Source organism: Grampus griseus (genome assembly GCF_964374135.1).
Source record: "Grampus griseus genome assembly, chromosome: 20".
Classification (NCBI taxonomy): domain Eukaryota; kingdom Metazoa; phylum Chordata; class Mammalia; order Artiodactyla; family Delphinidae; genus Grampus; species Grampus griseus.
This window is the reverse complement of record NC_139014.1, coordinates 5,512,334-5,525,481: the sequence shown is the minus strand read 5'-3', so window position 1 is coordinate 5,525,481 and position 13,148 is coordinate 5,512,334. Positions and strand designations below refer to the sequence as shown.

Below are 13,148 nucleotides of genomic sequence, written 5' to 3'. Positions count from 1 at the left end.
GGGAAGCCAAGGCATCGCCCGGCCCCGCAGTGACCCCGGGGCTACAGTCCAGGCGTGTCCTGCGCTCTCAGCCAGGGCTCGGGGCCACTTAGCAAGAGGAAGCCAGCGTTCTCCAACTTTAGGGAAAAGAAAGTCCCCTTTTCTCCCAGTACTTGGACTCTGATGTTGGAAAGAATGCTAATGACCTCAGCGGGGGAGGGAAGGGGGTCCAGTGACCTCTAGTGACCCCTCCCACCCTCTCTGGCACGAAGCCCTGCTTTCTGCTTCTTCCCCGGGCCCAAACGCCCCTGCTGGTTCCTTGGAACCAAACCCAGGGCTTTGAACCTCCAGGAAGGAGGAAACAAAGCCCCTCTGCTGTCTCCCCCCAGCCCCCAGTGCTCCCAGCTCCGTCAAGTTCAGTGAACTGACCACCACCTCAGTGAACGTGTCCTGGGAGGCTCCGCAGTTCCCCAATGGTGTCCTGGAGGGCTACCGGCTGGTGTACGAGCCCTGCACCCCCGTGGACGGTGAGTGGGGCCCTCCCTCCCGCGGGGCTCCCCAAACCCACCCTCGGCACAGGTCCCCTCCGTGATCACCACGCAGAGCCATGAGCCCCTCCCCGCTTACAAACGGGAGACTGAGACCCCGACAGGACAGGCCGGGGCATCGCCAAGGTGAAACAGTGGCAAGTTGGAGGCAAAATTGCAACAGTAGCCCCGGCCTCCTGACTCCTGGGAGAGAACTTTAAAATACATTCTCCCCTTCAGTGGATGGAAGCGGGGAGGAGTGGAAGGACCTATTCCGAGATGGATGATAGAGATGGGCCATCCCCCGATGGTCCCGTCCTACATGTGCCCGCCAACCTCAGGGGCTCAGCCTTCCTCCGGGTTAGTTCTTCTTTGCCTCTCGTGGGGGCAGGAACCCCTCTGAGAATCTGATAAGAGCCTTGGAACCTCTCTCCGAAAGGTGCACGAGTCCGGGAATCACTGCGGCCCCACTGCCCTCTGGGAACCTCAGCTCAAGCCTGTTGCTCGGCAACTAGCCTCCCTCCCGCTTGCCCTGAGCCCTGTTCCTCAGTGCCCTCCCCGCAGCCCCGCCCCGTCCATCCAGACCCCCGTCGGGACCCTGCCCCACTCCTGGACCCCTCCACCTGCTGCCCCCACCCCCCGGCCAAGATTAATGCTGTTTGCTTAGAAAGGCAGGAAGGAGATTGCACCCCTGGTGGCCTATGTCCAGTTCCAGAGCCCAGTGAGGCCTTGGGCGTATGGCTGGCCTACCAGGTGGCAGCCTGGTGGCTAGAGGTGACCGCTTCTGGGGTCACCCCTCCCCGACGGTGGAGCCTGACCAGCACAAGGGGCGGAGCCCTGGGAGCCGAGGCGGCCAGCAGTTCTGGGTCAGCGGCGGGAACAATGGCCCTCAGTCTTCCCGGCCCAACCTGCGTGCCAGCAGTTCACCGGGTCTGGAGGTCCCGAGGGGGAGCTGGGCCCCAGGAAGAGGGGTGGTCAGGTGCAGGACACAGGAAAGGGGCCATCTCTCCCACGGAAGGATGGAGAGGACAGAGGTCACGGGGACGGGACGCAGGGGGACAGACGGCTCCTGTTGCCGTGGCACCAGGGGACCCACACCTGGCGAGGCATGTCACTTGGCCTGTCTGTTCCTCAGTCCAGCAAACAGGCCCCGCGAGGATGCAGCAACCCCTGCTTCTCTGTAGGGAAAACCGAGGCCCAGGCCAATGAAGGGTTTGCTCAGAAAAGTCGAGAGGCCAGGTACCCAGGGCTGCTGTTCCGGGTCCCAGGGCACATCACCACGTGACCCCACGGGTACCTCGCTCCTTCAGGAAGCCCCTCGAGATCGCCCACTTTTCTGTCCATCAGGACTTCATTCATTCAATACACTGGGTCCCAACCCTGAGCCAGACGCTCTGTTATTTTATTTAATCTCGTGACAGCTGGCCTAAGATGCCACTGATACCCTCAGTCAGTAGAATAAAGCAAAGCCAGGGTAGGAGACATGCTCAGAGACCCTCTAGGCAGCTCTGGGGTCTGAGCCCAGCCTGCTGGCCGCAGAGCCTGTCTCCTGGGGGTGGCCGGCTGCTTGGTGTGCATGAGAGAGGAAACCCGGTCCTGGGGAGGCTGGCGGTCGGGAGGATTTTGACTTGGGAGTCACGGCACGCAAACTCTCACCTCCTGGAAGCCATCCAGCCTCCCGTCTAGTTGCCGAGATTTGGAGTGCTGTAGCGCCCTCACTGTTGCCCTGAAGAGCCTGGCGGGCTCAGCTGGTGGAGGGCCGGGCGTGGGCTCCTGGCTCTTGCTGGTACAGGAGGAAGGAGGTTGTCCTGGGCTCTAGGGGCAGCTGCACCGGTGTCCCCTCCAGCTCTGGACGGTGGTGTCTTTACAGAAGCACTCGCCGGAAGATGATCCTTGGGGTTTGAATTCTATGGGATGGAACATGGGGGACCAAAAACGGGGTGAAATATGTTCGGCGTACAGTGGTTAAGTTAAGCGAGGTGGTGAGTTGTTTTTTCCCTCCAGATGCTGAAGGACCCTCTGGGTTTTCAGTCAACAGACAGACAGACAGGCAGGCAGGCAGGCAGGTAGGCAGTACATATATATTCTTGAGCACAGCCCTCAGGCTGTGTTCTGAGAGCAGTCTGGAAAACACTCTGTGTGGCCAAGGGTGCTTGTCCCAGCCTGACTCCAAGGGGGTGCAGCCCCTGGCCAGCTTCTCCCCCATGGCCTCCCCCGGCCCTACATGCGGTGTGTCCCCCTCCCCCCCAGGAGTCAGTAAGATCGTGACAGTGGATGTGAAGGGCAGCAGCCCTCTGTGGCTGAAGGTGAAGGACCTGGCGGAGGGGATGACCTACAGGTTCCGTATCAGAGCCAAGACCTTCACCTACGGGCCCGAGATCGAAGCCAACGTCACCACGGGCCCCGGAGAAGGTAGGGGAGCCTTGGGCGGACGCGGGGGCTGCTGTCTCCATACACGGTGTTCAGCCCCCCAAGTCGGAAGGGGGTGCCCAGAGCCGTGCTGGAGCCTGGGGGTGCAGAGTTGAGCAAGACGGGGTCTCTGGTGGAGCACGTGGGCCCCCGGAGTTGTAGGGGGTGGGCCTGGGGGGAGGAATGGGGGGAGGAGGGGGGGTATGTAAAGGGGGAGATTCCAGAAGACTCCATGGGGGTGAAGTCATCCATTCAGATGGCTGCATGGGAATACAGACCGGCATCTGCAGAATTCTGCTGTGGTGGAGCAGGATGGGAAGGGGTGGGTGTCCAGGTGTGAGGGAAGGCTGGCCGGCTGTGGCGTGTTTCTCAAGGTGCCACTGATGTCAGATCCCCCGGGGTTCCTGTGATAAGTCCAGATTTCTGGGTCCCAGGAAGTTCAGCATCTCTGTGCAGCCACCCTGGGAATGTGCATTTGAACGAGAGCTGAGGTAGCTCTTTGCTACCCACTGTGAGAACCCACGCTCTGGGGGTCTTCAGGCTTGGGAAGATGACACTGGGCAGGGCCAGGGGGCACCTGCTGGCTGCATCCTTCCTAGACAGAGGGGCAGGGTTGGGGGCAGGGCAAGAAAGGAGCCAGGCAGTTACAGGCCAGGCCCTGTGCACTGGGCCTGGGGGGAGGGGAGGGGAGGGAGGGGAGTACCGGGGACCAGGGAGGAAAGAGTGGCTTGGTTTGGGTTTTGGATGCCTCTTGGGGTCATTGTCAGGCTGGGGGAATTCTTCAGGGCAACTTGAGGTTGAGGCTTAGTTCCCCAGCGTCTCTGTCACCCGTGCAGTGTGTCCCAAACATAGAATCCACCTCCCAGCCACTCTGAACTTCCCCCTCGGAGAAAGTACACAGCCCACCCCAGACTCCCCCTGAAATCCCTCCTCCCCATCTTCCCTGAGGCCCCAGCTCAGCCCGGGGCTGGGAGAACCGGGGCTGGGAGAGCCGCTGCCCCCCTGCCGGAAGAGCTGGGCCTGCAGAGGCTGCCCCACCGGCCTGGCGGGTTTGCCCAGGGGCTAGTTCAAGGCGGCCTCCCTTCACTTTCTCTTCCTGGGCACTTTGTATTCCCTGCCCCTTGTTCTACAGAAAAGCCCTCTGGCCCCTGGGCTCTGTTGGAACAAAGCCTGCAGGGCTGCAGGGGGAAGATTGCCAGGGAGCTGCCCCCTGCCCCGCCTCTGCCCTCCCCCTGCCCCCAGCCTCCCCCCATCCCCCCAGCACCTCTCACCTGAGCCAGCTTGGCTTCCTTGGGAGACAAAAGCAGGAAGCTAGCCGGCAGGAACAAGAAGGACAGAGCGGTGGCTTGGGGACAGGAGAGGGCTGCCTGGAGGACAGGGGGTTCTAACCGGAGGCTTGAAGTGACCCGGCGGGGGTGGGGGTGGGATCCAGAGGGGGGCGCTACAGAGCTGGGGGGAGGGGCCTCTGAGAAAGCACTGAGCTGCGCCCACCCGGCAGAGGAGGGGTCAGCAAGGGCAGATTGCAGCTGGGTGTCCTTCTCCCTCCAGGCTGGGCAATGCTGCAAATGCTGGAAGCTTCTAGTCCAGGAGGAGATGACAGCTCCTCTCAGCCCCGAGGGCTGTCCTGTGCGGAATGAGAACTCAGGGTCCCAAGGGCCCCTGCCCCGCCCTTCACATCTCCCTCGGGCTGTGTCCCACGCCCTCCATCCCTCAGCCACCTTTGCCCTGTGCTGTGGGCAGGATGCTCGTTAGGGGAGGAAGGGGGACAGGAAGGAAGGCAGTGAGGCCCTTTGAGGTCATGGGCGGTGCTGGACGCGGGCTGGGCAATGGGCCGCCACGCTCTGGTAGTGAGTCTCTGGCCTGCTGTCCGGCTGCAAGCCTTCACAGGCCCCGAGGATCTTCAGTCTGAAGCTGGGCTCTCAGCTCCTTTCCCCGCAGACGTCCACAGGGGCCACCGGGCCAGCCAGTCACCCACCCCCTCACTCCCTGGCTCACTCCCTTGTCCCATAAGCACCTAGGATGCACCTACTGTGTGCCAGGCCCTGGGGGCACAGGGCTCCAGATGTCGTGGGGAACAGCAGACAGGGGCCCTGGGGGTAGTGGGAGCCGGTGCTGCAGGGCACCCCAGGGAAGAAGGGGTACAGGACTCTTAGCAGATAGCACGGGCTCACTCCTCTCACTACGGAGGCGAACGTCTGTCTCCTGCTCTGGCCCCTGGGGCCAGTAGCCCGCGTGGCCGACTTAACAGAGCCAGCAGCGGGGCCGGGTTCTTCTTCCTGTTGGACGCAAAGCTTCCAGATCCTCCTGCAGCCCTGGCCTCCTCTCTGGCCTAGCCTTAAAGCAAATGCAGCTGGGAACCTTTCTGGCATCGTCACATATACGTCTCCTGGAGTGCAGGGGCTCTGGGTGGCCTGGCAGAGAATAAGTCAGACCCAGTAGGCCTGGCCAAGAGGCACTCCTTGGGCCTCGGCACGCGCAGGTTCCTGGAGCCCCTGGCCGAGGTTGGTTTTGACGTCCAGCACCTCCTGCTGGAGCTCAGGAAGACAGCCTGGGCGCCTGTTCTGGCTCCCATGCATCCTCTCACCCACTGTGTGCCGTTCACAGGTGCCCCCGGGCCGCCCGGAGTGCCCATCATCGTGCGGTACAGCTCGGCCATTGCCATCCACTGGTCCAGCGGAGACCCCGGCAAAGGCCCCATCACCCGCTACGTCATAGAAGCCAGACCTTCAGGTACGTCCCGCCCGGGCCGAGCCCCCTTGCCCTCGGGAACAGAGCGCCTCCACTTGGGGCACTGATGTCGTGAGAAGGGGCTTGTGCTCCCCCAGGTGAAGCTAGAGGCGGCCCTGTGACGAGTGGGAAATGGGACTTGCATCCTTAGTTAAGGGAAACCCAGGAGGCCCCGGAGAACAGCTATAATCACCAGGTGAGGACCGACTCATGTAAGGGTCATCCAAGAAGCCAGAGAACAGGGCTTCCCTGGTGGCGCAGTGGTTGGGAGTCCACCTGCCGATGCAGGGGACACGGGTTCGTGCCCCGGTCCAGGAAGATCCCACATGCCGCGGAGCGGCTGGGCCCGTGAGCCATGGCCGCTGAGCCTGCGCATCCGGAGCCTGTGCTCCGCAACGGGAGAGACCACAACAGTGACAGGCCCGCGTACCGCAAAAAAAAAAAAAAGAAGCTGGAGAACAAAGATTTGGGCTCCCATCTGCTAAACACCCATGTCCTCCACACGACCCCACTGACGAGTGCCCCACAAGGAGGCTGGCTGTCCCCCAGAGCCCCAGCTGCCTCTTTGAGGCCCGTCGCCGCTATCATGGCTGTCACTGCAGTTCCTATAATGTCTCAGTCTCTCCTCTCAAGCCTGAAATCGAATCACAAGAACTTCCAAAGCCATCAGGAGATGAGCGGTTGATAAGTCGCTGCAGGGGGCTGTCCGCCGAGCTCCTGTTTCACAGTCGAGGTGACACCTGCTCCTGCTTTTCCGGCTCCCCTTACCCCCAGGAGCTCCCCTTACCCCCAGGAGCTCCCGGCGCGGCCAGCTCCCTCCGTTGCTAGGTTTCTGAGTTAATCAGAGATGCCAGAGTCAGCTCAGGCTGGAGTCTTGTTCTCCGTATTCCGTGGATCTGTGATTAGGTAATTGAAGTTGAGAAACAAACAAAAAGACTGTGTTGCTCCAGCACGAATAGCAAATACTAATCAGAGCGGGAAGCCAGCATCTCAGTAGCTAATACTTCTAATGGGGTGCTGACACATCCCAGCGACGTGGTTAGTACCGCGGGGTGGCTGAGCGCTGAACATCTCAATAGCAAATAGTTCATTCCAGCGGTTCCAGGAAGGCGCTACCACCCTGCCATTGCCTTAATCTTGGACTAATAACTGCAGTCACAGATAGCTATTACATCCAGCAGCTCAGATCCAACGTGTAGCCGGAAGATACGCGCAGCCTTGGCGCCCTCCCCTCTCCAGATGGTCCCTCCCTGGCCCGCCAGGGCCAGCTGCTGACTTGACTGGGAGATCTCCGCGTGCTTCTCTCAACCAGGGCCTGTGCCTGTTTCTCCCATCCAAGTTGGCCTGCCGGGGCGCCAGGCTCTGGAATGTTGGCGCTGGACTTCAGCCCTGTGGATTTTCCAGTGTTCCCTGGGAGGCCCGGCAGGGGACCTGGTGTTCCAGGTTTGGGGGCCGTGACTCGGCGCACACACTTGGGGTCAAGGACTGAGTGTCAGAGGAAGGATCAAGCCAGGACCCCCTGAAGGGCGGGGATTCGGGGTGGTACCCGAGAGCTGGTGACGGGAACATGAGGGGAATGCCGTGCTTCTCCCCCCGGCTGTACATCGTCTTCAGGATGGAATCGCTCACGTCCTTGGCTCTGCCGGCATCGCCTGTGCTCCCTCCTGGGCAGAATCAACTAAACACGAGAAGCCAGACGCTGCAGACCAGGGAGGGATTCCTTCGGGCCAACTCCCAGGGCTGTAGGCCAGAGACACAGCATGACGCTCCCTCAGCTTCCGGCCTGGCCCCGTCGCCCCAGCTCCACCCTTTGCTCCTGTGTGGGGAGGAACAAGGAGGGTCAGACAGCAGGCCGGAGCCCCCAGCTTCTGGGAGGCAGCGGGGTCCTGGCCAAGCCCACCTGGACACAGTCATGATGGTCAGCGCCGTCCTGGGCACAGGGAGGGCGTTCAGCGCTGGGACGAATCAGGCATCTCAAGGCTGAAGCACCAGCGCTGCCACCGTGACCTCGGGAGGATGAGCTCAGCTGTCTCCACGCCTTGGTTTCCGCATCTGTAACATGGGTACAAGTGTTCTTGCTTCTCACCGTTGCTGCCAGTAAAGCCCTTGGACAGGATGCTTGATAAGGAGCGAGTGTCGCTGTTTGATCATCATCATTGGTATCATCACCGTGCCTGTCATCAAGGGTGAATGAGAGAATTCAAAGTCACAGGAGGAAAATGGATTTGCACCCCAATACTTGTATTTCGGGGCCTGCAGTACTGAAATCGGGGCCTGTGTTTCATGATGCTATGGAAAGGCCAGGGAAGAAAGGTTTGCACTCACTGATTCAAAAACACTTCAAGTATGCCTGTGCTGGGTGCTGGGCTACAAAGACAGATTAGGCACGATCCCTGCCCTGGAGGACTTTCACAGCCTAGCAGGAGGAAGAGAGACAGTCAACAAAAAGATGTGATGTGTATGAGGCAGGCACCGAAAAACAAATCATTAAGAGGGAAGGTGAGGACCCTGGAGTCTTCTAAGGAGAGCAGAACGCAGACGGGCCGCCTTTCAAGCAGAGGGACCCAGGCAGGAAGGTGGCCTCCACAGGTGCCACCACACTCCTGGTCCAACATTCAGAAATGATGATGGAGTTACGGCCACTCCACCGGGATTCCTGACTTGGGTGGATCTGTAAAAAATAGTGTGGGGAAGGAAGCAAACAAAATCCATCCACCCCGGGGAATGGCCGAGCTGGGAGCAGCCTGTGGGCCAGAAAGACAGCTCTTACGCCAAGGAGTTGAGAAGCAGACAAGGAAGGACAGTGAAGCCGGTGGAGCGGAGGACGTGCTGTGGGAGCTGGTCCAGGCCAGCAGCAGCTGCTCAGGATGAAGACCTGGGCACTCAGCCCACCAGGGCCCTTCTGAGACCCCTGGGCCCCTGGTCCATGTGAAAACGGGTCCCGTCCAGGGCCCAAGTGGCTTGACACTTTGGTTGCTGAATCAGCCCTGCACTCACGCAGGCAGGACTCCCCCTCTTCCCCAAGCCAGGCCAGCCCCATGGGCCCCACACAGAGCATCTGCGGACGATGCCACTGGGCCCTGGAGGATGCTGCTGGCCTCTTCTCTTGCGTGGGCAGCACGCTCATTCCTTTTGAAGCAGGTGGAAATGAATGATGGCCCAAGAGGACAAGGCCCAGAGAGCCACAGACAAAGGGGGACAGGCCTGAAGGTTAAGTCAGGAGCTCAAAGGATGGGGGTGTAGGGGGAGAGCGGATGGAGTCCCCTCCAGCTCTCACTGGTCCCTCATTCTCCTCAGATCTCCGCTCCCAAACGGAGCCCCATCACATCCAGGCAACTTGACCAGAACCTCACAGGCAACCCCCGTCCCTCCTACAGCGATTGTTAGAAAGTCCTGTTCTTTTTGTCTGATGCCACTACTGTGGGTGTTTGGAATAGGAAGGGGGATCAGAAAAATAGGGGCCTGGTTAAGTAAAAGAAGGCCTACCCCCATGATACCACATTAGGCAGCCTCTTAAAAGCATCTGACCAGCGTGCTTTACTGACAGGGGAACGGATCTGTAGATGTCTTCTGCACAAAGTGCTGGAATGGTGAGGCGCCTTCTCTGCATGGTGATATTGGGTTGGGTGTTAAAGGAGTTTCTGCCTATTATACATTTTTTTATTATACCTTTTTTAATGTTTTACGGACAGTTTAATTAAAAAGAGGGAGTTCCCTGGCGGTCCAGTGGTTAGGACTCAGTACTCTCACTGCCGGGGCCTGGATTCGATCCCTGGTCAGGGAGCTAAGATCCCACAAGCTGTGCGGTGCAGCCTAGACAGAGAGAGAGAGAGAGAGAAAGAAAGAATAAAAAGGTCAGATACTTTTTGTAAATGTCTCCTGAGGACCTGCTAGGTGCCGTGCACGGGAGATTCAGTGTCGAAGGGGCAGACCCAAAAGGCCCCGGCATCAGAGCACCAGTTAGGGTCGGGCAGGGCCCCTCCTCACGGGCCCCTCCCTCTCTGTGCCCCTGCAGACGAGGGGCTCTGGGACATCCTCATCAAAGACATCCCCAAGGAGGTGACGTCCTACACGTTCAGCATGGACATCCTCAAGCCAGGCGTGAGCTATGACTTCCGGGTCATCGCTGTCAACGACTACGGCTTCGGCACCCCCAGCAGCCCCTCCCAGTCTGTGCCAGGTACTGTGGCCTGCGGGTGAGGGGTGAGCGGTGAGGGCGCCCCACTGAAGAGCCTTGTGGTGGAATCTGGGGCAGGGATGAAGGAGGAGAGGTAGCAGCCCCAGAAGACTGGGGTGGGGACCGCTTCAGTTCTCTAAAGCAGAGAGCCCTGGGCCAGGGCCTGAGTCAGCCTTCGACTCTGGAAGGAGCTGGGGGCCAGGGGTCTTTTGGGTTCCTTTTCAAGGACTCCAGAAGCCCTGGGCAGGGGGCCCAGTGGGCTTGAGGATGAATCAACGGAACCAAGATGAGAGTCTCCCTGAGCTTGTCACCCAGGAGATTCAAGGGCACCAGGCCATAAACTGCGTGTTTCCGTGGAAACCTCCCCCCAAAACAGAGCCAGCAGCCTGTGAAGCGCAGGCCTGAGCAAGCAGCTCCCCGATGGGGCAGGACTCCGTCCCTCCCCTGCCTCCTTGCCTTTCTCTTCCCACTGTCTCCGAGCTCACAGAGGATGCCAGTGTCGAAACCCATGACCCCAAATCTAACCACTAGCCACTTTTTAAAACCGAGGCCTCTTCCCTCGAGGCAGGAATATAACTCAAAATGTCTACTCACCAGGCAAGTTTCACCCTTGCCCTGATAGAAACAAATCATGGGAAGTAAGCACTTCAAGATGAAACAGAAGAGCCAGCCCCCGCCAGGCAGCAGCATGGATTAGTACCGGCCGGGTGCAGGGAGCACAGTACTGGGGGCTTTGGAAGAAGGGGAGTCTCCCTGGAGGAGGCTTTCTGAAGACCCACTCATGTCCACCCTCCCAGCTCCCCCTGCCTTCTGCTACCAGAAAAAGATTTCTGTCACAACTGAACCTTGGGAGAAACTCTCCCAGGCCCATCACAGACCAGGCAATCGCCTTTCCAACCACATTGGTGTCTGTCTGTCAAGGTAGCCCCTGGGCCACGGGTGGCAAGGAAAAATAAGAAAGGAAAGATAGCAAGCACGCTGCAAGTCCTCCCTCCTGTGTCTTTAGCAGACATCACTAATCAATCCCAGCACTCTTTCCTAGGGAGTCTAGAACCGACCTCAGAACTTTTCTCAAAACAGCCCTCCAGGCAGCTCTTTACTGATTGCTCAGAGCTGGCCCTTGAGATGAAACCGTCCCTACCCACCTTAGGTGCTGCCTCGTGCAGAGGGCACAGACCCAACTACCCGTGAAGTGTGAGGGCAGGTGGTAGGGTCCCAGCTGGAGCAGGAGGTTGGGAGGCAGGACGGAGCCGAGCGGTCCTGGCCCTGACCCCCGCCCCATGCTCCAGCCCAGAAAGCCAACCCCTTCTACGAGGAGTGGTGGTTCTTGGTGGTCATCGCGCTCGTTGGCCTCATCTTCATCCTGCTTCTGGTCTTCGTGCTCATCATCCGGGGCCAGAGCAAGAAGTACGCCAAGAAGACAGACTCGGGTGAGCCGGCCCCGAGCCCTGCCGGCTGCACGGGGACTCTCACGCGGCCCCCTCCCTTTTGGCAAGGGTGGGGTCTTCCCTCTCCTGGAAACGCACTTGTTCTGATGGGGCAAGGGGCGGCGGCAGCCTAGGGTTCCTACCTGCAATCTCCATCTCCTATTATAACAAGAGAAGGGGGGCAGCCCAGCCATGGGGGCGGCGGGGAGGCCACCTGGTCTGAAGGGATGGAGTGAGCGATGGATGTCAATCCCCACCCTCTCCCTTCCCAGGGACCAATCCCAAGTCTGGTGCCCTGGGCCATGGGGAGATGATGAGCTTGGACGAAAGCAGTTTTCCTGCCCTAGAACTCAACAACCGGCGGCTCTCAGTCAAGAACTCCTTCTGCCGAAAGAACGGCCTGTATACCAGGTAGCGGGGCTGTCTGTGTGGGGGACCGGGGGATGGAGGCTTGGGGGCCAGCTGTGCCGAGGGACTGGGGGACTCCTGGGAGGGCCACAGAGCAGGCAGGGCCCTGTCCTGGAGCGGCATCCACTGGGAATGGTCACGAGGAAGACAGAGCTGGGCCCAGGCAGCTCCACAGGGGCTGGGGAGAAGGTCACAAGGAGGTGGGTACAGAGAGTTTGTGCCAAACACAGCGGAATACAAATCACTTGCACCATTCTGCAAACCACCGGCTGCTGTGTGGGGCCAGTGCTTCTGGTACAGGCCTGAAGCCGCGATGGTTACTGGCCCTAGAGGCGAGATGCGCCCAGCGAAGGTGGGCCAGGCAGGAGTCCCCCCATGACTGCTTATACCTTAACTTGTCCTCCTTCCGGAAAGAGAGGGCCATCGCAGTGTGGACGCCCTCTCCCCCGGGTACCTACTCATACCTGCTGAGGTTGTAGACAGTTTTCTCCCACCGGCCCCCCAAGTCCACAGGCTCAGCGTCATCCTCAAGGGGCAGCATCTTGAGAGCAGCCAACCAGGGGAGGTCTAGGCTGTCCAGCTCCTGTCTCCTCCTGACACCTCTCCAGCCCCAGGCCCCTCCTAGCCCCACTCGCTGCGGCGGGCCGGGCTGCCTGTGTCCAAGGGCAGGGGCAGCTGCTTTGGCTCGTGTGAGCCTCACCTGATTGACCCGGCAGTGTCAGGCTCCCGGGAGCGCGGGAGCACTGGGGCTGCGGCCCAGGGGCTCCTCTCTCCAGCCTCAGCCCTGTTCACATTCCCGGCTCCTTGGAGGTGCCCGCGGGAGTGGGGGATTTGCTTCTCCCAGGCACAGCTCACAAAGCTTCCCTCTGTCTGGTCCTGGAAGGAAGAGCGACGTGTGTCTTCAGCGGGAGGACAGCGGGAGGGGTGTGCAGGCCGGCCAGCCCCCCCTCTCATCCGCTGCCAAAGCCAGCTTTCCAAAGAAAGAGCCGTTTGAGGCCGCAGTGGCCAGCCAGGCTCTGAGGCCCTGCCACGTGGAAAAAGAGGACGTTTCACCCACGGCCTGGCCTCGCCTGCCTCTCACACCCCCGGTGTCCACACACTGCGGCCCCTACCCCGCTGTGTATACACAGAAGTCCGTGGCCCCCAAACCAGCCCCAGGCGCCGGGGGCCTGACCCAATCACAGTGACACATCGGCGCCCACCCAGCCTGCATGTCGCCAAGACTGCATTAGCCTGGCGCCCCGTTTTCTCCCTCCTGCCACTGTCCTGCTTTGCCTGTCTTGTCTGCGTGAAGTTGCTGCCCGTTCTGCCGTCTGACTCTTAAGCAGTTTAAGGATGCAGCTTTGTTGATTGGCATAAAATCCATGCAGATACAGTACAAGAGGTCGGAGGTAGCAGGGGGCGTTGCTTGTGACACAGTCCCAGGCCACCAGATTGTTCTCGGAGTGGCATTTCGGCAGCAAACCGCCTCCAGCCCGGGCGGGACAGCTGGGG

The 13,148-nt window shown here is 60.2% G+C and overlaps 1 protein-coding gene across 1 annotated transcript in view; it reads left to right on the top strand.

Annotated features, from left to right (window-relative positions):
- Positions 1–13,148, top strand: part of SDK2 (sidekick cell adhesion molecule 2) — a gene marked incomplete at both ends in the record, with an annotated part of 262,118 nt that overhangs the window by 238,674 nt on the left and 10,296 nt on the right. Inside the window, 6 exons of the mRNA XM_082679157.1 lie at positions 369–506; positions 2,757–2,918; positions 5,520–5,645; positions 9,658–9,822; positions 11,109–11,249; positions 11,519–11,657. Of these exons, the coding sequence (XP_082535283.1) occupies positions 369–506; positions 2,757–2,918; positions 5,520–5,645; positions 9,658–9,822; positions 11,109–11,249; positions 11,519–11,657 (871 nt within the window). The remainder of the gene's footprint in view (positions 1–368; positions 507–2,756; positions 2,919–5,519; positions 5,646–9,657; positions 9,823–11,108; positions 11,250–11,518; positions 11,658–13,148) is intronic.